General features: G+C 40.0%; 1 protein-coding gene across 7 annotated transcripts in view; it reads left to right on the top strand.

Moving 5' to 3' along the window:
- The window catches only part of NSF (N-ethylmaleimide sensitive factor, vesicle fusing ATPase), a 167,085-nt gene that overhangs the window by 19,428 nt on the left and 119,842 nt on the right, over nt 1-27,815 (top strand). For 5 of the 7 annotated variants that reach the window (XR_010118223.1, XR_010118224.1, XM_055258381.2 and 2 more), the window contains exons 2-5: nt 12,423-12,508; nt 14,822-14,921; nt 18,610-18,649; nt 25,898-26,064. Coding sequence is in view for 5 of the 7 variants with exons in the window: in XM_055258381.2 (XP_055114356.1) it covers nt 12,423-12,508; nt 14,822-14,921; nt 18,610-18,649; nt 25,898-26,064 (393 nt within the window). In the remaining 2 variants the exon portion in view is untranslated. Of the gene's footprint in view, nt 1-4,789; nt 4,804-5,608; nt 5,633-12,422; nt 12,509-14,821; nt 14,922-18,609; nt 18,650-25,897; nt 26,065-27,815 lie in introns of those variants that run through there. The other 2 variants (XM_055258382.2, XM_055258380.2) reach the window with 2 other exon arrangements.

Genomic DNA, 27,815 nt, shown 5'->3' with positions numbered 1-27,815 from the left:
ATTTTATATATATTGTTTATATCCAGAATATGCAAAGAACCCTTTCAACTCAACAAAGATTAGACAATGCAATTTAAAAATGGGCAAAGCATTTGAATAGAATAGACACTTCTCCAAAGAAGATGTACAAATGACCTATAAGCACATGACAAGATCTTCAACATCATAGTCCATAGGGAATTACAAATCAAAACCACAATGAGAGATAATACTTTACACCCTCTAGGATGGTCATACTTTTTTTTTTTTAAAGACAGTAACAAGTTTTGGTAAGGAAGTAGAGAAATTGGAGCCCTCATTGCTAATGGGAATGTAAAATGATGCAGTTACTGCACAAAAGTTTTGCAGTTCCTTAAAAAAACTAAACATAGAATGACTCAGCAATTCTACTCCTGGGTATAGACCCAAGATAATTGAAAACATATGTTCATACATTAACTTGTACATACATTAACATGTGGCATTATAGTTGCCAAAAAGTGGAAGCAACCCAAATGTCCATCAGCTGATGAAACGATAAATAAAATGTGGTATATCCATACAATGAAATCTTATCCAGCCATAAAAAGGAATGAAGAAGCCAGGTGCAGTAGCTCACAACTGTAATCCAATTGCTTTAGGAGGCCACGATGGAAGGATTGCTTAAGGCCAGGAGTTCAAGACTGGCCTAGGCAACATAGACCTAGTCTCTACGAAATAAATAAAAAGAATGAAATACTATTACATACTACGGCATGAACCTTGAAAACATTATGAAAATCTAGTCACAAAGATGACAAATTGTTTGATTCTGCTTACATGAAATGTCCACAATAAGCAAATTCATAAAGACAGAAAGTAGATTAGTGGTTAAGAAGGAATGAAAGAAGGGATGAATTGAAACTAACTGCTAGTAGGGGCAGAGTTTCTTTTTGGGGTGATGGGACTGTTCTGGAATTAGATAGTGGTTATGGTTGTACAACATAGTGAATATACTAAAAACCACTCAAAGGCTGGGTGCAGTGGCTCATGCCTGTAATCCCAACACTTTGGGAGACCAAGGTGGGAAGATTCCTTGAGGCCAGGAGGTCAAGACCAGCCTGGGCAACACAGCAAGACCTTGTTTCTACAAAAAAAAAAAAAATTTTTTTTTTTAAATTACCTGGGTATGGTGGTGTGTGCCTGTAGTCCCAGCTACTTTGGAGGCTGAGGTGGGAAGATCACTGGAGTCTATGAATTCGAGGTTACAGTGAGCTTTGATTGTGCCACTGTGCTCCAGCCTGAGTGATAGAGCATGACCCTGTCTCTCAAAACAAAACCCTCCGAAAAACAAAAACCACCCAAGTGTACATTTTAAATGATTAATTTTATATTATATGAAATATATCGGCCGGGTGCGGTGGCTCACGCCTGTAATCCTAGCATTTTGGGAGGCAGAGGTGGGTGGATCACGAGGTCAGGAGATGGAGACCATCCTGGCTAACACGGTGAAACCCCGTCTCTACTAAAAATACAAAAAATTAGCCAGGCGTGGTGGCACATGCCTGTAGTCCCAGCTACTCGGGAGGCTGAGGCAGGAGAATTGCTTGAACCTGGGAGGCAGCGGTTACAGCGAGCCGAGATCATGCCACTGCACTCCAGCCTGGGTGACAGAGCAAGACTCCGTCTTTAAAAAAAAAAAAAAAAAAGCAATGAGAACTCAATTAACATTTATCGTATTGTATATTCCCTGAATGGTGCAGGAGAATCAGAGCTTAGAATCTTGTGAGGAAGGCATGGTACTTAAATAAGTCTAGTGTAAGGCAGCTTGTAATAAGTACTAAGACTGCTGAAGAAGCGCAAATAAAGGAGATATTCAATCTTACTAGGAACCAGGGAGTTTCATAAACTTGGCTTTGCAAGGTGGGAAAGATTTTCGCAGGTGGAGGGGGTTTGAAATAGGGAATTCAGTCAAAAGGAATAGTGTGAGTGAAAGAATGGAGTTTGGAACGTGAGGTACATGGGGTCGGGGTGGGGTATTGAGGTAGATGATGCAGAAAAATAAAGATGGATCTTGCATAGGTGACTGTGAGTAGCATGCTAAGGAGTTTGGGCTTTTTTACTTAGGAATCATATTTTTGGTTTCAGGTCATGTCTGGTGGCAGAGGGAAGGCTGAATTGGAGGAGAACAAAAGTTAGAACCAGGGACAACAATTATTACCATTGTAGTTTTTTAGGAGAGGTGATACGGCTCAACTAGGTTATGGTTGTGAGGCTGGAAGGGAGGCACATCCAAGTGACAGTACAGTAGTCTTAGTAGACTCTTGATTGTTTATGTGTGCGTTCCGGGGATAGGCAGTGAAGGGAAGAATGACCCTGAAATCTTGGATTTAATGACTTGAAAGGATAATGATGGTATTAACAGATGAGGAACACAGCAAGACAAATGAAAAAGTGAATACTGAGGAGAAGGAGGTACCACTGAATTTGGCATTTAGTCATTGGTGATTTTGAAGACAGCAATTACAGTAAAGTGGCTGCTGGAAAGGATTTCAAAGAATGGTTGAAGAAGATAGCCATAGGATAAGAACATGGAAGGCAAGGAAGGGAGACTTGAGAGGTTTGGTAATAAAGAGAAGAGAGAAAAGGGTGCTAGTTTGAAGTGAGTTAAAAGAATTATAGAGTAGAATTAAAATAAAGTAGAATTATGGGATTTTTGCTTTTTAAGTGACCCATGAGAGGCTTACTGGCAGTGTGTCAAGATTCAAGAGCGCAAAGATTGGGTAGGGTGGGATTAAGTGATGTGATAGCCGGGTGCAGTGGCTCATGCCTGTAATCCCAGCACTTTGGGAGGCTGAGGCGGGCGGATCACTTTAGGTCAGGAATTCGAGATCAGCCTGGCCAACATGGTGAAACCTGTCTCTACAAAAAATACAAAAATTAACCGGGTGTGGTGGCGGTTGCCTGTAATCCCAACTATCTGGGAGGCTGAGGCAGGAGAATTGTTTGAACCTGGGAGGCGGAGGTTGCAGTGAGCCAAGATCCAGCCACTGCACTGAGTCCAGCATGGGTGACAGAGTGAGACTCCATCTCAAAAAAGAGAAAAAGACAAAAAACAAAAAAAACGATGGGAGGGAGCCTTCTGCCTCTTTAAACATTTGAGATGCATGTCCTGAGATGCTTCTGTGAAGTTAAGAATATTAATTTTTGATACAAATCTGACAAAACTAGACATTAAAATATGCCATATATGGTAATTAAAACAATGTGGTATAGTATAGAAAGCAAATAGTTAATGAAGTAGAACAACCAACCCAGAAATAGAACCAGATACACCTGAAAACTTCATATATGAGGTTTAAAATCAGTGTGGAAAGCTGGAAATCACCCATAGTTTCGTTATCCAGTCAGTTGTTTTTCACGTTTTGGTGTGTTTCCATTTAGTGGGTTTGCTATACTTCTTAAAAAATAATGCTGTAGGCTGAGAATGGTGGCTCACACTTATAGTCCCAGCACTTTGGGAGTCTGAAGCAGGCAGATCACTTGAGGTCAGGAGTTCGGGACCAGCCTGGCCAACCTGATGAAACCCCATCTCTACAAAAAATACAAAAATTAGCCTGGTGTGGTGGTGCTCGCCTGTAGCCTTAGCTGCTCGGGAGGCTGAGGTGGGAAGATGGCTTGAGACAGGGAAGCAAAGGTTGCAGTGTGCTGAGATGGCGCCACTGCACTCCAGCCTAGGTGATAGAGCTAGACCTTGCCTCACCAAAAAAAAAAAAAAAAAAAAAGCTGTAAAGTAAAATTTCTATATACAATTCTGTGATATGAACCCTACCTTAGTGTGTTATGAGGATTTTGATCCTTATATGATATGATATATAATCAAGTGCGGGTACGTTGTAGTTTACAGAACCATCACTTTGAAACAAGACCTTTAGGTTACTCCTAATTCGTCACTGTTAAAATAATGCTGTAGGGAAAGAATTATACATAAAACTTTTCTATATTTAAAATGATTTTTGTGAGACAAAGTTTATTTATTGTAAAAACAGTTCCAGCAGTTCAGAATTGTAAAGAGTTTTACAGAACTGTGAAGAGTTCAGAATTGTAAAGACATTTTCTTGTCTTTCTCCTTGGTGGTAACAGTTTAGTGTATATCTTTTTTTCAAGTTTAGTTTCTATTTTTTTGTAGAGACAGGGTCTTGCTTTTTTACCCAGGATGGGGTACAGTGGTGTGATCATAGCTCACTGCAACCTCATACTCCTGGGCTCAAGCAATCCTCCCACCTCAGCCTCCCAAGTAGTTGGGACTACCGGCATGTACCACCACGCCTGGCTAATTTCTGTATCTTTTGTAGAGACAGGGTTTCACCATGTTGCCCAGGCTGGTCTGGAACTCCTGGGCTCAGGCGATCTCCCTGCCTCGGCCTCCCAAAGTGTTGGGATTAAGGCATGAGCCACTGCACCTGAACTAGTTTCTTTTTAATTTCTGTGTAGTATTCAATTGTATGGCTCTCCTATAATTTCTTCATTCATTCATCTTTTGGTAGACATTCGTGTTATTTCCATTTTTAGGCTATTACAAGTACAGCTGTTGTGATCATTTGTGTGCGAGTCTTTGTGTGGATATATTTTCATTTCTTTTGACTAAAAACCTAGGGGTGCACTTGTTGGGTCACATTAACTTTGTAGAAACTGCATTGCATCTTTGCCAGTATTGAACGTTGTCAGCGTTTTATATTTTTCTTTGCATGCTTTTCCCCCCAAAAGACCAAAATGGGAATTGTTTTTCTTTTTATTATAAACTTGTAAAGGAATTTTAAAGTTCTAAGGGATGCCAGGCAGGAGGTTCATCTATGTGAACGGTTATTAGTTTGAGATAGAGAATGTCAAGGATATCCCTAAAGGCTCTTCAAGAGATAACTATAGGACATGTAAGTCTAACTTAGTTCTACCCCATCACTTCTAGTCCCACGTGACTTCAGAATTTTAACAGAAATTATTATTATAGGAATGTGTAGCACAGAGGGATTCCATAGGCCTGAAGATTAGTACTGATGGCCTTTCTTGCATTATTCTAGGCTAGTACTATCCAATGAAACTTTCTGCAGTGATAGCCACTAGCCGCAGGTGGCTTTTGAAATGTAGGGCTAGTTCAACTGAAGAATTGAATTTAACTTTAAATTAATTTTAATAGTGAAATACATCTAGTGATTTCTTTACTGAACAGTGTAGTTCCGAAATGTTATTTTTCAGGAAAGATCCTCTGGCAGGAAATAGTTGAGTGAGACCTGTTAGCTGAGCTGGCCCTGGGGCAGGTTTGTGTTTTCAGTCCTTCCCTTTCCTGTGGGAGAAATGAAACCAAAGCCTAGAGCACCACAGAGGAAGAACCGGTGGATTCATAAGGGTGACAGTTCAGGTAGGGGAAGCTGTTTGGTAATGAGCTCTTTTGGTCAGATGCCACGTTATTTTTCTTTCTGTTTATTTTGCCGTATTAAATTATTTAGTAAATAGTAAAGTGTACTTTAATCCAGTTTTTAAAGTGTACCTTTGGATGAAAGTATGTGATTTAAATTCCAAAACTGTGCAGTGTTGTCCAGAAGAGTCCTGATTAAATCACCCCAGTTTCTTTGATGAAGATAAGCAAATAATCTTTCTGCACATTAAAGGCTTTCAAGTAAGTAATGATGTAATTACCTCACTAAAGTTTCCATTAAAGGTTTATTGAAATTTTCATTCTTTATAGTAGCAATGAGTTTATAATTTTTGACATTTTAAGTTGTTATAATGAAGACATTTCTATAGCCTTCAGACAGTTAAATGTTCTAGTAACTCAACATATAAAATGCCTATCAGTTTTATATTTTCATTTCTTTTTTTGTTTTTTTTGAGACAGAGTCTCACTCTGTCGCCCAGGCTGGAGTGCAGTGGCACAATCTCAGCTCACTGCAACCTCCGCCTCCTGGGTTCAAGCAATTCTCCTGCCTTAGCCTCCCAAGTAGTTGGGACTACAGGCACACACCGCCATGCCTGGCTAATTTTTTGTGTTTTAGTAGAGGTGGGATTTCACCATTTTGCCCAGGCTGGTCTTGAACTCCTGAGCTCAGGCAATCCTCCCACCTCGGCCTCCCAAAGTGCTGAGATTATAGGCGTGAGCCACTGTGCCTAGCCTTTACTTTCATTTCTTAATAGCTGCATGGCTGTAGTGGTTGGCTTTCATTATTGTTTCCTAGGGGCAAGGTCAATGTTAGAAAAATTGTGGAATTTTCCCTTGGCATTGCTGTGGTGAGTAGACAGCTACTATTTATAGAGACTTATACTTTGTTGAAAAAATGAGATACCCTGCTTGGCTTACCACAAAAACACAGATGCTTCTGGATTCCAGTAGGGAGGCCTTTTGTTCACAGCATCTGTTTTGGTTGGCCAACCAGATGACTTCTGTGGATTTTTTCACTCCTTTTGAAGGACACTTGACAAATAAACAAGTTTATAAATGAAAGAGTTAACTTAGCATTTTGAAAATTTATTTTATTACTTTAGCTATATAGTCCTGTGAAATATTTTGAACTATTAGGTCATTTTAGCTCAATTTTATCACTTCCTAAATAACGTTGAGACAATCAGTCCTTTATTACATGTTCTTTGGATTGTTTATTCTGCAGTTGAGACAGATTTTTACTGATCTATAAATTTTTGTGTTCAACAAACATTTAATGAGTACTCACTGTGTACTAGGCCCTGTACTAACACTGGGAACTACAGATGTGAGCAAGATATAGTCTCAGTCTTTGAGAAATTTAGTGTCTTATATGCAGTGCAAACATGTAGACAGAATAAAATTATAGTTGAGTGCTTCCATTTGAAGTTTATTTCATCAGTTTAGTGGGGAGGAGTAGGTGTCTAGGAATGCCTTCCAGAAAAAGTAATGTCTAAGTGGAGAATTGTAGAATGAGTGGGAGTTGTCCAGGGATGGAGCAGGGGTTAGCGGGGGAGATTATATAAAAGAAAGAAGCTTGCAGGTGAAAACGACCCTGGGAAAGTGAGAAACTGAAAAAGTTCAGTACATTTCTGTCAGATGGCTGATCAAGCTGTGACTTTGGGCAAAATGCTGTCAACATTTGTTGAACACATAAATGCTGTCTCATTCACAAAGCAGACTTGTGACCTAGACTTTATTCATCTTGTGCTAAATTAGTGATTTCCCAACATTTGATCATGAATCTCATAAGTAAAAAATGTTTTGATTATGTATCCTCATATATTGATTATATGCCAATATTTGTTTATAGATGATATATAGTACTCAAAGTTATATACGCAGTAGAACATGTATAGAAAACAAATTAAAAGGATGAGCTAAAGATGACGTACAATATTCTCATAGTGTTAATTTTACTAAAAATACAGAAAGTAGGCTGGGTGCAGTGGCTCATGCCTGTAATCTCAGCACTTTGGGAGGCTGAGGCAGGCAGATCAGTTGAGGTCAGGAGTTTGAGACAAGCCTGACCAATATAGCGAAATCCCATCTCTACTAAAAAATACAAAAATTAGCTGGGCATGGTGGCACACGCCTGTAATCCCAGCTACTCGGGAGGGTGAGGCAGGAGAATTGCTTGAACCCAGGAGGCGGAGGTTACAATGAGCCAAGATCATGCCACTGTACTCCATCCTGGGCGACAGAGCAAGACTCCATCTAAAAAAAAAACCAAAAGAAAAAACCCAGAAAGTAAAGTGGTACATCATTATTCTTTAAAATCTTCGTTTAATATTATGTGATACAGCCGCTCAGAGGGCTGTTTCTAAATTCAGTTTATTTTGATACTTTAATGGCAGTCAAAGCCTGGATCAAAATGGAAGAATTTGGCTGCACTTTCTAAATCATATTCTTTTTTCTCCAAACTTATTCACCATTTATGGAAATGCTTTATTGAAATGTGGCTGGTAAATTTCCATCTATTAGTTTTTCTTGCAGATTAATAAAAATATATTATACTTTTATTGTGCTAATAAATGGGTTCCAAAAATCACTGTAAGTCTTCATTTGGAAGATATTTTAAAAAGTTTTAGAATATTCTGTTTCTGACTTTATAAAGCATGAAGATATGAGTTTTTGGTGTCTTTATTTTTTAGATTTTATATATATTGTTTCAACAGCAGAATCACTTAGCAATAGAAATGTTTCCAATTATCCAATTTTGAAATGCTCTATTAGGAAAGATTTTTTCTCTCGCTTTTTTTTTTTTTTTAAAGACGAAGACTCGCTCTTGTCCCCAAGGCTGGAGTGCAATGATGCCATCTTGGCTCACTGTAACCTCCGCCTCCCGGGTTCAAGCGATTCTCCTGCCTCAGCCTCCCGAGTAGCTGGGGTTACGGGTGCCTGCCACCACGCCTGGCTAATTTTTGTATTTTAAGTAGAGACGGGGTTTCACCGTGTTGGCCGGGCTAATCTCGAACTCCTGACCTTAGGTGATCCACCTGCCTCAGCCTCCCAAAGTGCTGGGATTACAGGCGTGAGCCACTGCACCTGGCCGATTTTTTTTTCTTTTTCTTTTTTCTGGAAAAGCTGAAAAGAATTCTGATATGTTGCTAAACATTTTTATTTTGTAGGGACAGAGTGAGTTTTTTTGTTTTTTAATATCTTCTTGGTAGCATACTACTTATAACCTCCTCAGAAATATTTAGCAAGTTTGGAACTCTAGTCTTTCTATTTTTAAAAAATTGTGTAACTCATCTACATTTAACAAATCTTTTAAGTACATTTCTTGTGGTAACTAGTGAATCTCTATGGATTTAAAAACAAAAAAAAAGATTATGAGGCCGAGGCAGGTGGATCACTTGAGGCCAGGAGTTTGAGACCAGCCTGGCCAACATGGTGAAACCCCATCTCTACTAAAAATACAAAAATTAGTCAGAAGTGGTGGTACACAACTGTAGTGCCAGCTACTCTGAGCTGAGAATGCGCCACTGCACTCCATTCTGAGCGACAGAGCAAGACTCTCTCAAAAAAAAAAAAAAAAAAAAAAAAAAAAAAAAAATTCAGTGGCTACTCTCTATCTCCGAGTATAGGAAGATTCTATATTCATACAGTTAACCTCAGTGACATCTGAGGTACCTTGTTCTGACTTAATTGCAGCAGTAGTTTACCTGTGAATGAAGCCGTTAAAGGCTTTTATATCAGATGCTATCACTGTAACTTTATTCTGGAATTCTTTTTTTTTTTGAGATGGAGTCTTGCTCTGTCGCCCAGGCTGGAGTGCAGTGGCATGATCTCAGCTCACTGCAAGCTCCGCCTCCCGGGCTCACGCCTTTCTCCTGCCTCAGCCTCCTGAGTGGCTGGGACTACAGGTGCCCGCCACAACGCCCGGCTAATTTTTTTGTATTTTTAGTAGAGACGGGGTTTCACTGTGTTAGCCAGGATGTTCTCGATCTCCTGACCTCGTTGTGATCCACCCGCCTCGGCCTCCCAAAGTGCTGAGATTACAGGTGTGAGCCACCGCACCCGACCAGAATTCTTTTTTTAAATTCCAGTCAAAGCAGTAATTTCATCAGTGGTTACAGTTTTCCCATAAAGCACTTTGTTTCATTTACAGTTAAGAATACCTCCCTTTTAATACATTGTTCCTTGGTATCTTACAAAATGGTATTTCCTATATATTTCATAATTACCCAGCAAATACCCTAAGATGAAAGAATCATCTATATTTTTATCCAATTGTATAGCAAACCCCACACACTATTTTGTCCTGATATCTTCAAGTCTTTAGGGTTTTCTAAGAGCTTTTGACTATACTTATCAATAAAAGAATACATTTAGTTTGTCACCATTTTTATTTCTGTGTATAATTTCAGCTATGGTCCATGGCTTTTTTTAGGGAAACCTCAGCAGTTTCAACACTAACTTTCATACAATTTTGTGAAGTGTCACATTAAATAGCCTGTGATTTTAGACATAAGTGGAAAAATTATAGACTTTTAACTCTTGCTGTGAACACTTAAAAGCCTGGTGGATTATGAAGACTTTGTTCGTGCCATCAGATTATATCTTAAGGTAGAGTAGACACATAGAGTGAGGTTCATTCATCTTTAATAAAAAATGGGCTGGGTGCGGTGGCTCCTGCCTGTAATCCCAGCACTTTGGGAGACTGAGGTGGGTGGATCACAAGGTCGGGAGGTCGAGACCATCCTGGCTAACACGGTGAAACCCCGTCTCTAATGAAAATACAAAAAAATTAGCCGGGCGTGGTGGTGGGCGCCCGTAGTCCCAGCTACTTGGGAGGCTGAGGCAGGAGAATGGCGTGAACCCAGGAGGCAGAACTTGCAGTGAGCTGAGATCACACCACGCACTCCAGCCTGGGTGACAGAGCGAGACTGTCTCAAAAAAATTAAAATAAATAGATAAATAAGTAAATGGTGTGGCTGGACGCAGTGGCTCACGCCTGTAATCCTAGCAGTTTGGGAGGCCGAGGCGGGCAGATTGCCTGAGCCCAGGAGTTCGAGACCAGCCTGGGCAACGTGATGAAACCCCCATCTCTACCAAAAATACAAAAATCAGCTGGAGCGCGCCTGTAACCCAGCTACTTGGGATGGTGAGGCATGAGAATCGCTTGAACCAGGGAGGCGGAGGTTGCAGTGAGTTGAGATTCGCCATTGCACTCCAGCTTGGGCAACAGAGAGAGACTATGTCAAAAAACGAACAACACATAAATAAGAAAGGGTGTAAAGTCAATATAAATACGAGTACTAATATTTTATTTTTACACCCCAAAGGATTATCATATAATACAAACACCCTTCAAGTACACATATCCCACTTTAGAGACTAATGCCCTGAACAACAGGGATAATGATATTGAAACTGGCCTTTTGCCGGGCGCGGTGGCTCACGCTTGTAATCCCAGCACTTTGGGAGGCCAAGGCAGGCGGATCATGAGGTCAGGAGATCGAGACCACGGTGAAACCCCGTCTCTACTAAAAATACAAAAAATTAGCTGGGCGTGGTGGCGGGCGTCTGTAGTCCCAGCTACTCAGAGAGGCTGAGGCAGGAGAATGGCGTGAACCCGGGAGGTGGAGCTTGCAGTGAGCCGAGATCGCGCCACTGCACTCCAGCCTGGGTGCCTGGGTGACAGAGCAAGACTCCATCTCAAAAAAAAAAAAAAAAAAAAGAAACTGGCCATTTAGTTAAAATAAAAGCAAAGCCAAAAATTCACTTTCCTCTATAAATTTATATTTGGGAGACAAATTTAAGAATAATCGTCCTAGCCGGGTGCAGTGATTCACGCCTGTAATCCCAGCACTTTGGGAGGCCAAGGCGGGTGGATCGTGAGGTCAGGAGATCAAGACCATCCTGGCTAACATGGTGAAACGCCGACTCTACTAAAAATACAAAAAATTAGCTGGGCATGGTGGCGGGCACCTGTAGTCCCAGCTACTCGGGAAGCTGAGGCAGGAGAATGGCATGAACCTGGGAGGTGGAGCTTGCAGTGAGCCGAGATCACGCCACTGCACTCCAGCCTCGGTGACAGAACGAGACTCCATCTCAAAAAAAAAAAAAAAAAAAAAAGTCTGCTTTGGCTTGAGGTTTGAAGAATGAACCCTTCAGTCATAGACTATGACTACCTGTCATAGCTCACTAGGAAACCCTAGGGAACCATGGAAGGGTTATTGGTTAAATATATTATATAAAGGAACATTTTGCTAGTTGCTATTGACCAAAAAGGCTGTTTATTTTTTAAATATAGTCTGTAATTATTTTTGTTGAAAGATATTTGGAAGATGGTTTTTCTCAATCTATAGGAGATAGAGTTTGTAGCCACCTGGGATCTCTTACAAAAAGATACTTTTTCATAGTATACTTTTTATAATATGCATAAAATTTCATAATATACTTTTGATAATATACATAAAATTTGATACATAAGTTTATCAAATTTATTGAATTTACTTTAGTGCATTTTTATTAGTCAGGATTCTTTGGAAGACATGGAAAGCTAATTCAAAAAAGCTTGAGCAAAAAAAATTTGTTGGCTCATAACTAATGTTCAGGACTGGTCTCAAGAACTTGGTTGCCAGGTCTGTGTTTCCAGGTTATCTATTAGCTTGTCTGTGTCTCCGTGATAGTTTTACCCTTTTAGAGTGGAAAGTCTTCCTCCATGTGGTGCTCTGGCTTGCAGAAGAATGCCTTTGGTCTGGCGCCAGCATATATAAAATCCTGTGGGTGGGATAGAGTAGATGTGGTTGCATGTGTGCTGACTGGCAGTCTCACTAAACCACATGGAATGGGGAAGGAACAGTTTCCCAAAGGAAGGGTTTGCTCTTACTGCAGAGGAAGGGATGCTGGGAGTCAAAAACAATAGATGTTCATTATAGCAATGAGAGTGATAAAGAAGAGAGGACAGAAAGGCATAAAATATTCTTTAAGGGAATAGAACATGACTTAATTTGATTTTCCTCATCATTGATTCTTACAGAGCATGCAAGCGGCAAGATGTCCTACAGATGAATTATCTTTAACCAATTGTGCAGTTGTGAATGAAAAGGATTTCCAGTCTGGCCAGTGAGTATCTGACTTTGTTTTCTTTTAACCTGCTAAGTGGCATTTGGGAAACTTCAGAGAGTCATTTTTAGGAAACGTTAGAAAATATTTTAAAAAAATTTTTCTTGCTGAGTTGAAAAATGAAGAAGATGAAAGTTATGTATTTGAATCATTACTGTGTCAAACTTTGATAAATACTGTATAATGTTTTAAAAATGTTTTATATATAAAACTTTAGTTTTCATCAGTTTTCTTAGTAGAGCTAAACATACTGGTTGTATGAATCATATATAGCAGAGTTGTTAGGTGTTTGGCTCTGGCCAACTCAGATTGTTTGAGTTTTCCTGGCTCTACCAATTACAAACTGTGTGACCATTTCTGTACCTCTATGTCCTGATCTGTAAAATGGAGATAATCTCTTCCTCAAGGTAGCTATGAAGATTAAGCTACATAAATAAAGCGCTTAGAACAGTGCCCAACATGTTAACAAGCCCTTAGTAAATATTAGCTGTTATGCTTATTATTACCATGATAATCCAAGAGACATGAACATTGGAAGATAGGCTGGATATGGTGGCTCACGCCTGTAATCCTAGTACTTTGGGAGGCCAAGGTGGGCTGATTGCCTAAGCTCAGGAATTTGGGACCAACATGGTGACCATCCTGACCAAGCTCAGGAATTTGGGATCAACATGGCCAACATGGTGAAACCCCATCTCTACTAAAAATAAAAATTAGCCAGGCATGGTGATGTGCACCTGTAGTCCCAGTTTCTCAGGAGGCTGAGGCATGAGAATCACTTGAACCCAGGAGGCAGAGACTGTAGTGAGCCGAGATCGCGCCACTGCACTCCAGCCTGGATGACACAGCGAGACTCTGTCTCAAAAAAAAAAGGAAAGAAAAAACAAAATTGGAAGCTGCAAAGCAAATGTAGAATCCTTAAAGGCATTTTGCGTTGTAATTTATTTTAATTGATTCATACCACTGCACTGCCAGGACTTCTAAAGACCCTGCTGCAAGTTCAGTGCCATCCATATGCTTCTGAGATTGATACAGACAAGGAGATGAAGGGGCTGTAGGGAAATAAGAGGCAAGGTGGTAGGGTTTTAACTGAGCATTTTTCTTAAAATGTTGTCTGTGAAATACATGAGTTTCACAGAGTTGGAAATGCTAATCATCTTTGGTTTCCAGCTTCAGAGTAAGAGGCTGTACTATATGGTGATATTAACATTGTTTCCAGTGCTAAACATTCTGTGATGCTAAATTGAGCGCAGGACTTTCAACAGATAAACTGAAGTATAGATAATCAACGTGAGAATTTGTGGAATTCTTTTACATATGTTAAATGTTCACTGTGCTCACGGTGGGGTTACTCAAAATGTAGTTGATATAAGGAACATGTGTTCTAGTGGCAAAAAAATATGAATAGAAACATTAGCCATTGATGTGAAAAATTACAGCATTCTAAAAAGATAATGTTTAAAAAGATAGTGAGCTAGGCATCTTAGGGCATGCCTGTATTCCCAACTACTTTAGAGACTAAAGCAGGAGAATCTCTTGAGCCCAGGAGTTTGAGGCCAGCCTGGTCAGCATAGCGAGACCACATGTATTGGAAAAAAAAAAAAAAGATACTGCTGTTGCATAACAGGATTTGAAGCTTCTATCTTACACATAGTACTTTTTAGTTACCTGGTATAGGAGATTATCATGAGAGGACTGTGTTTTTTTTTTTCTATACAGGTAATTTCTGAACAGGGAATAAGCACAAAATTTTTTGAAACAGTAAATGTTGATGTCTACATGAAAGCTGATGTATTTTGGGAATTTTTTAAATCTTTTTTTTCATTTTGTAAGTTGTTATTGTTTTAGCCTGTTGAGAGAGTCTGCAAATAAATTTAATGAGTAGTCTAAAAACTAACTTTTTTTTTATTGCTATATCCTAGCTCTTTTATCTTTGGCTGTCTTCTCCTTATTAGGATGTGAAGTAATTCTCAGGAGAAGAAATGCATCTAGTTTTTACTTGATAACAAGAACCCTAAATCACTGACTTCAGTTTTATATAAACTGGAAATGTAATGAAGTTGTTATTTTGGATGGTATTTTGGCTGGATTCTACTTGATGAGTGTTTGACCCAAAGTGCTCCTTATATCTGGAAAACATTTGGGATTGCTGATAGTTTGGGAAACTGAATTTGTGGTTCTGTTTCTTCAAGACACAGATAGTGTTGTTTCCACCTGATACTCACTAAATATCAGTTTGAAAAGAAATACATTTTGAAATTATGTTCTTCATTTCCTTCAATGTGGAGTACTAACTATGTTTCTGTCCTTTAGGCATGTGATTGTGAGGACCTCTCCCAATCACAGGTACACATTTACACTGAAGACACATCCATCAGTGGTTCCAGGGAGCATTGCATTCAGTTTACCTCAGGTAAATCAGATGTTAATTTATTCTCTTCTGTTTTTGAAAGTCATAGAATATGAATTGTCCGTTCATTTTAAGCGAGCATCACCCTGTGACTGTATTAATTCATATTGAAGAAAAACATCTAAGTATTATATAAGGAATTTAAAGATACAGTCTTCTTTTTTTTTTTTTTTTTTTTTAAAGACAGGGTCTTGTTCTGAGACCCAGGCTGGAGTGAAGTGGCACGATCATGGCTCCCGGTCTCAAGCAATTCTCATACCTCAGTCTCCTGAGTAGCTGAGACTACAGGCTTGTACCACTGTGCCTGACTAATTTTAAAATTTTTTGTAGAGATGGGGTCTTAACTGTGTTGCCCAAGCTGGTCTTTAACTCTTGGGCTCAAGTAATCCTCCCACCTTGGCCTCCCAAAGTGGTGGGATTATAGGGTGTGAGTCATCATGCCCAACCTAAAGACAGATCTTAATTGCCAGTTTTTGCTATGGCTGCCTTCTTTTAGCTTGATTTTTTTTTTCCTAATTTTTAAAGATTTTGCAGTAAAATCAGTCAGCTATCACATAAAGGGTCAAGTTATTTTAATGTTAACTCCCAGGGTAACAGAAAAGATAGAAAACCTTTTATTTGTAAAGTTGATATCTAAGAATGGTGATTTTATAATGTGATGGCGTTATACTAAAGAATTTGGAAAGAGTCTCAAATTACAACATAAGTTGCTAGGCTCCCATAACAACTGGATGGGTTGTGATTACAGTTACAACCGTTGGTGGATTCTGTGGAATCCAGAGAATTAGATTGCTTAGTGCTGTCCCAGGCACATCATACATAATATAAAGCACCAAGAATACTAGTTTGTATCCTCTTCTCCCTTATCATTTTACTCAGGCTGCTGAGTGACCCCAGTCCTAAGTAATGTAAATGAAATTCCTACCTCCTCCTAGTATGCTAATGAGCATTGATTGACTTCCCTGTAGGTTTAGAGAAAGAGATCAAACACTCATTTAAGAACTGTCAGGCTGGGTGCAATGACTCGTGCATAATCCCAGCACTTTGGGAGGCCAAAGCTGGTGGATCACTTGAGTCCAGGAGTTCAAGACCAGTGGGCAACATGGCGAAACCCCACCTCTACTAAAAATATAAAAATTAGCTGAGTGTGGTGGTGCATGCCTGTATTCCTAACTTCTTGGAGGGCTGAGGCAGGAGGATCACTTGAGCCCAGGAAGTCGAGGCTGCAGTGAGGTGAGATAGTGCCACTTTACTCTAGCCTAGGTGACAAAGTGAGACCCTGTTTAAAAAAGAAAAAAACAAAAACTATTAGATGGGCCAGGTGCCTCACGATTGTAATCCTAGTGCTTTGGGAGGTGGAGGAGGATCGCTTGAGACCAAGAATTCCAGATCAGCATAGTGAGACCCTTGTCCCCCACACTAGTCTCTACAAAAAAAAAATGTTTTTTAATTAGCTGGGCATGGTGGCACATGCCTGTAGTCCAGGCTACTTGGGAGGCTGAGGTTGGGAGGATCACTTGAGCCTAGGAAGTCGAGGCTGTAGTGAGCTATGATTGTGCCACCATGCTCCAGCCTTTGCTCCAGAGTGAGATTCTGTCTCTTAAAAAAAGGGGAAAAAAAGGAACTATTGAAGATCTCTTGAAGCCCTCAAAAATTACAGGAAATTTTCGCTTACTAATCCACCTGTCTGTTTGATGCCTCTTCATTATCCAGACCACTTTCACGTTTGTTTCTATAGATTAAAAGTTTGGGATATTCCAGGGTTCTCCGGCTTTTACAGAGTTCCATTTGGGATTCTGATTGTTAGCAATAGCTTGAGGTGTGACAATTTCTCCTTGTCTCTGTTTTGTAAAAAAAAAAAAAAAATTTCCCCAACATTCACTGTAGGCCAGCCTCTATTCTAGGTACTTTGGCATGTGTTAGCTCATTTAATTCTCCAAACAACCTTATACAATAGCTACTGTTGTTATCCCTAAGGACTGTTGTATTAGTCCATTTTCATACTGCTATGAAGAAATACTGGAGACTGGATAAGTTATAAGGAAAAACGAGATTTCATGGACTCACAGTTCCACATGGCTGCAGAGGCCTCACAATCATGGTGGAAGGCGAAGGAGGAGCAAAGTCATGCCTTACATGGCGGCAGACAAGAGAGCATGTGCGGGGGAACTGCCCTTTATAAAACCATCAGATCTCCTGAGACTTATTCACTATCGTGAAAACAGCATGGGAGAACCCACGCCCATGATTCAGTTACCTCCCACTGGGTCTCTCTCATGACACATGGGGATTATGGGAACTACAATTTAAGATGAGATTTGGGGTGGGGGCAAAGCCAAACCATATCAGCTGTCTTTGGGATTGAAGTACAGAACCTAAATGTGGCTTCCTTGTGACTTAAAGTCTAAGCTTAACAAGCATGGTGCTAAATTTCAGGTTGTCCAGAAGTGGGATGGGGTTTTACAGAAGAGGTCTTCTGGGGGAGGTGAAGGGCAGAGTGGAGGGAAACATGATGTGGTAAGAAAGCTGCAAGGGAGAGCACTTGTTACACATATTCACAGTGCAGCCTCTTCTGAATTACCCACCACAAAGTCTTCAGTGTTTGGATGAGCAGGTGAACTACTGATTTTCAGCCAAAAATTGTTTTTCTCATTGTTCTTTGGAGTGTTATCAGTAATTACTAATTTTGAATCTATACCAAGCAAACCCCAGAATCCTGCGTAAACACAATCTGGCCTGCCTTCATACTTCTTGCCATTGTAAACAGTAGGGATTTGGGAAAGCCTAAAATCTAGCTGTAAATGTCTAAAAATCTTCTGGCTAGTATACAAAGAGTAGCTATGACCATCTAATGATTTCAGTCCCTGATTGGGTTTCAAAATAGATTTTCTGACCAGTTTTAATTTAGTCTTCATGAATCGAATGTCTTCCTTTTTGAGATACTGTAACAAACAGTAAAACTAACTGCAGCAGTACATTTAGAACACTGAAGTGTGATCTGATACAGTGAAGACCTTCTGTAGCATCATATTGTGCAAAGGAGCATCTTTCTCAGTGGTGCCAGCTTTACTGCAAAAGGCAAGCTTTGCACGTTTTGGAACAGATGTTCAGATGTAAACTGTAGCACAGGCATTACTTTCCTAGGGTAAGTAACGAACCATTACTGGGTGGCTTAAAACAACAGAGATTTATTCTCTCACCATTCTGGAGACTGGAAGTCTGAAATCAAGGTGTCAGTAGAGCTATTCCCTCTCTGAAGGCTCTAGGGAAGAATCTGTTCTGTGCTTAGCTTCTGGTGTTGCCGGCAGTCCTTTGGTGTTCCTTGGCTGTAGCTGCGTCATTTCAATTTCTGCCTCTGCTATCACATGATGGCGTTCTGTCTGTGTGTCTATGTCTGTTTCTTAGAAGGACACCAGTCATATTGGCTTAGGGTTCACCCTAATTCATTATGACCTCATGTTAACTTGATAACATTTGCAGAGATCGTATTTCTAAATAAAGTCACATCCACAGGTGTTGGGGGCTAAGACTTCAACATACTTTGGAGGGAGAGAGCACAGTTCAACCATAATAGCATACCATGTTTTGATCTTTGAGTGTATTCCTAAAATTCATTAAAGTTCCTCTTTTTTTCTTGTCTAATTTTGATTGCTTTGGTTTTAAGTATCTTTTTTTCTCCTTTACTTTACAGAGAAAATGGGCTGGGCTTTCTATTGGGCAAGAAATAGAAGGTAGGTATATTTTTTAGCCACCTGATAAAGATTTTCTATGTGATTTTCTCACAGTTATTGAGATCTGTACAATTTTCTATTACTAGTGGTCAGACCTTAAACATTCATTGTATCAGAAGACTGGTTACATCTATGAGAATGAGAAGGAAATAGTTATGGTACCTCTGTTCCTATATCTTTTATGAAGTATGTGATAAGGTCATCATAGTTCAAGGCAAGGAAAGCAATTTATGACTTCCAGTTGGGGGGGGGGTGGCGGGGTGGAAAGACTAAGCTGCTAATAGATAATAAGCCAAAGAGCTAATAAGCAAAAACTGGCATTGTGTCTTAGGCATTGTGGCAAAGTTAGGAAATGGAGTATGAGTTGTCTTTAGTCAGATGATTTTATGTCAACTTCATGGATACAGTAGGGAAAGGAAAGAAAATGCAAGTGTAATTAAACCAGCTTTTTTTCTGCTTGTCTTTAAAACTTAAAAAAAAATTGTATTTATAGAAAGCTTGCAAAAATAATACGAAGAATTTCTGTTTACTACCTTTACCCAGCTTTACCAATTGTCATATTTTCTTTATCATTCTGGTTCCCTATCTTCCTCTCTGGCTCTCTGTCTCTCTCTGTACACACACATGCGTGCACACACACACACACACACACTTCTTTTATCCTACTCCTCATTTAGGAACCTGACAACTTATAATTTTTTCTAAGTTAGATGGAATTTAAACATTGGGGTTATTTTATTTTATTTTATTTTTGAGATGGAGACTTGCTCCGTTGCCAGGCTGGAGTGCAGTGGTGCAATCTCGGCTCACTGCAACCTCCGCCTCCAGGGTTCAAGCGATTCTCCTGCCTCAGCCTTGCAAGTAGCTGGGACTACAGGCGCCCGCCACCACACCCGGCTAATTTTTGTATTTTTAGTAGAGGTGGAGTTTCACCATGTTGGCCAGGATGGTCTCGATCTCTTGACCTCGTGATCCACCTGCCTTGACCTCCCAGAGTGGTGGGATTACAGTGTGAGCCACCGTGCCCAGCCAACATTGGGGTTATTTTTAGTTGGCTTTTTCTTTGTGGAAGTATGAACACTTGTTAAATTTAATGAGAAAGTGGGGTAGAATGTAGCTTAGGTTTCTAATTTTCATAAATTAATTTTTCTAAATATAAGGCTAAGAGTACTTAAAACTTTGAATCTAGATATTTTCTATTGTGACAAGATACAGAAATTCAAGATTATAAATTTTGATGAGTTGAGAAATATGCTTTGCGGTTTAAGTTATAAAAGCATTCTCCTGCTAACAGAAATGCTTATCTTGATTGTAAAGTCAGATCTTTAAAGAAGTGGCTCAAACAGACTTAAGCAAAATTGTAAAACCCAGTGATCAGGTGGGACTAAAGTGGAGTAAGCTTGAGGGCAGGTAGGGTTTTGGGGCCCAAGTGATGTGGATGATGTGACCATAAAGGTTGAAAACTGATTCGGTTTAAGTAGAGATGTAGACCAAGATAGGATAGGAGGTGTGGTTTGAAGGAGGAGTGCTCAAGTATTGGAATGGGAGTTCCGTAAGGTGAAACATTTTAGTCAAGTCAGTGATTTTAGTCTGAGGGAATCTTCTAGAGGAATCATTTAGTCGGTCTTCTTTCCATCTGGCAATGTCATATTTTAAGTGTTACAGGCTAATGTTTTGACCACTATATATACACCTATTATTGTAAAGTCCAAGTTTATTCAAAGAACTGGATACACTTATTTTTTGTTTATAAAATCTTTCTTATTAGTGTTTTGTATTAAATTGCTATTAGCCATAAAATAAGAAAACATTCTCAATCTTCTTTGATCCAGGATGAAATCTTCAGGACTCTTGTCCCTTTGGGACTGACCATGGTGCTGACTGTGGTGCTGCCTGAGATACTGTCCATGGTGCTGCCCATAGCACTTGAAATTGTAACAGTTTGGTCTTTTCTATTTAGGAACATTGGCCTTAAAATGCGTTTGAAAACTACAGTCAGTACATTACTACAGTCAGTAGTAATTATATTTTTATTTGTTTATTTATTTATTTTTGAGACGGAATCTCGCTCTGTCGCTGAGGCTGGGGTGCAGTGGCACGATCTCAGCTCACTGCAACCTCCTCCTCCCCAGTTCAAGCAATTCTCCTGCCTCAGCCTCCTGAGTAGCTGGGATTAGAGACATGTGCCACCACACCTGGCTAATTTTTGTATTTTTAGTAGAGAAGGGGTTTTGCCATGTTGGCCAGGCTGGTCTCGAACTCCTGACCTCAAATGATCTACCTACCTCAGCCTCCCAAAATACTGGGATTACAGGCATGAGCCACCACGCCAGGCCAATATTTTAAATATACTTATTCAAATTTCTTCAGTATGACGATGACATGAATATATATACACACACACATATACATGCATTATGACATTATGATATTGTTTTGGTGTCTTTAATGCACAAAATGGTATTATACTGTACAAACCTTTCTGCAGTAGACTTTTGTCATTCAATATTATGTTTCCAAGGGCCATCCATCATTTTTTGAGATGGAATTTCGCTCTTGTTGCCCAGGCTGGAGTGCAGTGGTGTGATCTTGGCTCACTACAACCTCTCCTCCCAGGTTCAAGCGATTCTCCTGCCTCAGCCATCTGAGTAGCTGGGATTACAAGCACTCACCACCACGCTGGCTAATATTTTCTATTTTTATTAGAGATGGGGTTTCACCATGTTGACCAAGCTGGTCTTGAACTCCTGACCTCTGGTGATCCACCCACCTCAGCCTTCCAAAGTACTAGGATGACAGGTGTGAGCCACCATGCCTGGTCAGGCCGTCCATCTTTAATAAATGTACATAAAGTTGGTTTTTTTGTTTGTTTGTTTGTTTTTTGACAGAGTCTCACTTGGCTGGAGTGCAGTGGTGCAATGATGGCTCACTGCAGCCTCAGTACCTGACTAATTTTTTTATTTTGTGTAGAGATAGGGTTTCACTGTGTTGCCCAGTCTGGTGTCTAAATCTTGGACTTAAGTGATTTTCCCTCCTTAGCCTCCCAAAGTGCTAGGATTACAGGTGTGAGCCACCGTGCCTGGCCAAGTTTTAGTTTCAATAAAAATTGCTGTGCAGTATTCTACATTATGAATATACTACATTTTATTCATTGTTCTCCTACTGATAAACATTTTTCAATGTTTAAGTACTATAAATAATGCTGCAATGAACCTCCCTATAGATGTGTTGTTAGACAAATGTTCTAGCATCTTTCTGGGACAGACATCTAGAAATGGAACTGCTGAATCATCATATTCATTTTTACATTAAGATTTCAACCTATAAATGTTTTTACTACATGAGGGAAACAACTAAGCTCTTTTGCCTATCAAAGTTACTCAGCATATAACCTGTACTTTCTAGGAAATTTTTTTTTTTTTTTTTTGAGACAGAGTTTCACTCTTGTTGCCCAGGCTGGAGTGCAATGGTGCAATCTTGGCTCACTGCAACCTCACCTCCCGGGTTCAAGCGATTCTCCTGCCTCAGCCTCCTGAGTATCTGGGATTACAGGCATGTGCCACTGTGCCCGGCTAATTTTGTAGTTTTTGGTAGAGACGGGGTTTCTCCATGTTGGTCAGGCTGGTCTCAAACTCCCGACCTCAGGTGATCTGCCCACCTCGGCCTCCCAAAGTGCTGGGATTACAGGTGTGAGCCACCGCACCTGGCCATTCTAGGAAATGTTAAGAAGGAGCAAGCCATCCAGAATTGGAGACAGGAGAGTATTCTGAAACTTTTAGCCAAAATTTGATCTTATTATTTGATCTTCAGTGCGTTTTATGTTCCTTCCTCAGGCTTTGTTATTTTGCTTTTGAAGTAGTTAAAATATGTATATGTCCCCCTTTAAATACAGAAATCTGATTATACAAACAATTTCATTTGAAGAGTTTACAGAAAATTGGCCATTCGTGGTGGCTCATGCCTGTAATCCCAGCACTTTGGGAGGCCAAGGCAGGCAGATCACTTGAGGTCAGGAGTTCGAGACCAGCCTGGCCAACATAGTGAAACCCTGTCTCTACTAAAAATACAAAAATTAGCTGGGCATGGTGGCGTGTGCCCATAATCCCAGCTACTTGGGAGGCTGAGGCACGAGAATCATTTGAACCCGGGAGGTGGAGTTTGCAATGAGTTGAGATCGTGCCATTGCACTCCAGCCTGGGTGACAGAGCAAGACTGTGTCTCAAATATAAAATAAGAGTTTACAGAAAATCCTTGTACATAACTCAAGGGGCTAGAATATAAGAAATAAGTTTAGAACAGAATTTAGAGTATGAAACGACCATGAAGACTTATCTAGTTCAGTCTTGATTTATAGATGTGACAAATCAAGGCACAGACAAATTATTTACTTGGATTCTTCTGATTGCTAGCAGAATCTGTTGAAACACACATACTCAAAGTCCCTTTGAAGAGAACAGCTTTGTTTGTAAACCACTAGAATCTTTGCAACAGACATTTAATACTGCACAGTGACTTCTTTTGTTTACCTCTTGCTATTTGACCTCTAACTCACAAAAGTGCCATGCCTGTTGTTCAAAGCAAGTGTGAAAAAAGTCTTTTTTTATAACCTGCTTTTGTGGTGAGAACTGTAGAAGCTCACTTACCCCATGTGACTTGAACTGGTAGTTAAGTGAAAAGTTGATTAAAGGCTTTTTCTTGGAGGTGTGGTCCATGGATTGGAGTTCTGTATTATCTTTTGTGCATACACTTCACCCATAATTTCCAGGTGGATTTCTTTGAAATGGCTGGAGAACTTAGATTTTGTAGAGCATCTGAGAGTGCTGAAACCTCTTGGATTTCTGTAGAGTTCACTCCCAGCCTTTTCTAATTTTAATGCTTATACCTAGTTAGCAGTATTTTTTTTTCTTTTTTTTTTTGAGACGGAGTCTCGCTCTGTCACCCAGGCTGGAGTGCAGTGGCGCGATCTTGGCTCACTGCAAGCTCCGCCTCCTGGGTTCATGCCATTCTCCTGCCTCAGCCTCTCCGAGTAGCTGGGACTACAGGCACCCGCCACCATGCCCGGCTAATTTTTTTTTGTATTTTTAGTAGAGACGGGGTTTCACCGTGGTCTTGATCTCCTGACCTCGTGATCCGCCCACCTCGGCCTCCCAAAGTGCTGGGATTACAAGTGTGAGCCACCGCGCCCGGCCAGCAGTATTTTTTTTTTCTAGAAGAAACTCTTCATTTAAAAAATTTTCCCAAAGCTTTCAACTTCGGTTTATAATATCTATTCTAGAATGTCAAAGTCATTGTAATAACAGTTCAACAACTAGGCCTTCAGAAGTTTTTATACTATTTAATTATATTTCATAATTAACTGTAACAAGCGTAACTAGCACAGACAGATACCAGAATGAACTTGGTTGACCCATGATGTGTAGCAACTCCCGTCTACAAGCTCTGAGTGTTAGGCAAACCATAAGCTGATGGGTATATGTTGGAGGGATAAAAGTTGGTCAGCTTTCTGATGACTCAGCTCAGTGGAGGTTGCTTAAGAGAGCTGCTACTGTATCCTTAAGGGGCGACTGGCAAATTTTAGGACAATTATCTTCAGGGAACCTAAAGGGAAAATAAATGTGTGTGTGTGCGTCTGTCTGTGTGTGTGTGTGTGTCTGTCTGTGTGTGTGTGTGTGTGTGTGTGTGTGTGTGAAGCCTTATTGAAGAGTAGCAATAGACTCTTTCTTACTAGGCATAATCAAGTTGCCCTCTTGGGGAAACTCAAATGCAAAAATCCTCTTGAACTTTTCTGGGTAGCCTACTCTACTCTTTCCTAATAGTACCACTACAGTATACAGCACTGTAAATTTTTTTGCTTTAAAAGTTTGTTTATAAACTGGCATTTATAAGTATACTTTTTGAGCTGATTTAAGAGTCAAGTTTTTTTCCCTAGGGAAATGCTTCTTTGTAATTATCTGTCACCAGCAAAATTTGTTTTAACACATATTTTTCTAAAAATATGATATGTAAACTGTGTTGTAGTTGTACAATTAAAGGTTTTTGGTCGAACAGTTATTACATGATGTAAAATCATGTGTAACACTTTAATATTTAAATTTATTACATTGTAACCTAAAAGTCACTTTAGAACTTTTTATGTGGCTTGAACAGGAATTTTCTTACCCAAAGCTTTGTATGTATGCTTTATTGCCTCCTTTGTTATTAGCATGGAGACCATGGGTTTTCTGTTATTATTGTTTCATTTAAACAGTTCATGAATATATTAAGCACCTGAAATAAACTGTTAGATGCTGTTAATATGAAGAGGAGTTAAAAACCTGGTCCTTGCCTTTATCTACATGCTGTACATGTAGAACTTATTGTAGTTCCCTAGATGTAGCAGGTGCTCAGGAAACATTTTTGTAGTAGTAGAAAAGAAATGTCAAACTCTAACTTGCTCTGGAGCAGATTCCGCTAGTAAACATTGTTTTTTCAAGCATCTTTTTTTTGCCTTGCTTCCTACTTTCTTAGGCCAAAATAATTCATCCACATCCCACCTTAGCTGTTCTTTTGTGTCAAACAAAAATCTTATTTGGAAATAGCATGTTATGCCAACTGTATTGGGGCATTCCATACTGTACTGCATTAAATGAGGAGAAAGATGCAGAGGCCCTGTGGGGAGGATTGTGATCCTGATGAGAGTGAGATGAGGGATAACAACAAAGAAACTGCCGTTCAATATTTCTTTTTTTTTTTTTTTTTTTTGAGACAGAGTCTGGCTCTGTTGCCCAGGCTGGAGTGCAGTGGCGCGATCTCAGCTCACTGCAAGCTCCACCTCCCGGGTTCACGCCATTCTCCTGCCTCAGCCTCCCAAGAAGCTGGGACTACAGGTGCCTGCCACCACGCCCGGCCAGTTTTTTGTATTTTTAGTAGAGACTGGGTTTCACTGTGTTAGCCAGGATGGTCTTGATCTCCTGACCTCATGATCTGCCCGCCCCAGCCTCCCAACGTGCTGAGATTACAGGCGTGAGCCACCATGCCCGGCCTGCCGTTCAATATTTCTAATTAATTCAGATGGGGAAGAAAATCTCTAGTGACTATTATTTTTTAAACCTGTACCTGTGTGTTCCTCCAGTGAAGGCTATTTAAACCCCATTTTTGGTGAAGTAGTTTGATTATGATTCATTTATGTGAAAATTTTAGTTACTAGAAACACTACAGGTATTTGGTACTCCTGTGATTTTTTAAAAAATGCTTCTTTTTTTCCCGTAGTCTCCTTATATACATTTGACAAAGCCAAACAGTGTATTGGCACAATGACCATCGAGATTGATTTCCTGCAGAAAAAAAGCATTGACTCCAACCCTTATGACACCGACAAGATGGCAGCAGAGTTTATTCAGCAATTCAACAACCAGGCCTTCTCAGTGGGACAACAGGTAGTTTTAAATTTTCTTTCATCCCTTTAACTTTATAGGTATTCTAATTTCTGCAGTTGTCCAAAATTAATTCTACCTTTTAAAAAGTGAGAGGAGCTTTGCGTATCAACTTGTATATCCAAGGTGAGTGATAAAAGTGAGGGAGATGTATTTACTGAACTTCACTAAAGTAGCTTTTAGATTAAAATGTCATGTATAATTATAGCAGCTTTTCCCTCAGCAAATTTGGGAACCCTGTAGACGTATATATCTGAAATTTCTTTTTATATCATAGGACATTTGTTTTGCCTCTGGAATGTCTGTCTCTTTCACTAATATAGTTCTGTAGAAAATGTAGCTCTTGGCCAGACATGGTGGCTCATGCCTGTAATCCCAACACTTTGGGAGACTGAGGTGGGAGGATCGCTTGAGCCCAGGAGCTCAAGACCAGCTTGGGCAACATAGTGAGACCCTGTCTCTACAAAAATTTTTTAAAAAGTAGCTGTGTGTAGTGGTCTCAACTACTCAAGAGGCTGAGGTGGGAGGATTGCTTGAGCCTGGGAGGTTGAGGCTGCAGTGAGCCATGATTGTGCCACGGCACTCCAGCCTGGGTGACAGATCGAGACCATCTCAAAAAAAATAAAAGTTCTTATTTTGGTTATGGGCTTATTTGAGAATCTTAAAAAACTGAATTCCTGCTAGATAGGAAAAGAATATAGTGCATTATTTTAAGAAGAGAATTGGAACGAACCTCAAGAGATTACCTTATCTAACTCCACATTTACAAATGAGGAATTTTATTTTTTTATTTTTTTAAATTTTATTTATTTATTCATTTATTTTTTGAGATGGTGTGTTACCCTGTCACCCAGGCTGGAGTGCAGCAGCACCATCTCAGCTCACTGCAACCTCCACTTCCTGGCTTCAAGTGTTTTTCCTGCCTCTCCCTCCTGAGTAGCTGGGATTAACAGGTATGTGCCACCATGCCCAGCAATTTTTTTTTTTTTTTTTTTTTTTTGAGACGGAGTTTTGCTCTTGTTGCCCAGGCTAGAGTGCAATGGCGTGATCTCGGCTCACTGCAACCTCCGCCTCCTGGGTTTAAGTGATTCCCCTGCCTCAGCCTCTCGAGTAGCTGGGATTACAGGCATGCACCACCACACCCTACTAATTTTGTACTTTTAGTAGAGATGGGGTTTCACCATGTTAATCAGTCTGGTCTCGAACTCCTGAGCTCAGGTGATCCATCTGCCTTGACCTCCCAAAGTGCTGGGATTACAGGCATGAGCCACCATGCCCAGCCATTTTTTTTGTATTTTTAGTAAAGATGGGGTTTTGCCATGTTGGCCAGGCTGGTCCTGACCTCAAGTGATCCTCCCACCTCGGCCTCCCAAAGTGCTGGGATTACAGGTGTGAGCCACACACACCATGCCTGGCCAAATGAGGAATTTAAGATCTAAAGAAGGTAAATGGTATGCCCATGGCTACACAGCTAGGGGACATAGTTGAGATAAGAATTAATTAAACACATATTTGATAGTACCTAGTACCAGTCACTGTTTTAGACACTGCAGATCGGCAGTGAACAAAATATATGTGATCCCTACTGTCATAGAACTTTAGTTGAGGAAAACAGAAAATAAGACAGGAATACCATGTACAGTTAGGTCTCTGATGAAAGTAGATCAGGACACTTCACCAGAGAGCCATTGCAGTGCTGTTGTGTATTGGATGACTAAAATTGTGCTCAGATTGCCTAGCTAAACTTGATGGTT

Source organism: Symphalangus syndactylus, chromosome 20 (assembly GCF_028878055.3).
Source record: "Symphalangus syndactylus isolate Jambi chromosome 20, NHGRI_mSymSyn1-v2.1_pri, whole genome shotgun sequence".
In the NCBI taxonomy this organism is placed as follows: Eukaryota; Metazoa; Chordata; class Mammalia; order Primates; family Hylobatidae; genus Symphalangus; species Symphalangus syndactylus.
Note: the sequence above shows the minus strand (reverse complement) of the source record. Positions and strands in the feature narration are given on the sequence as shown.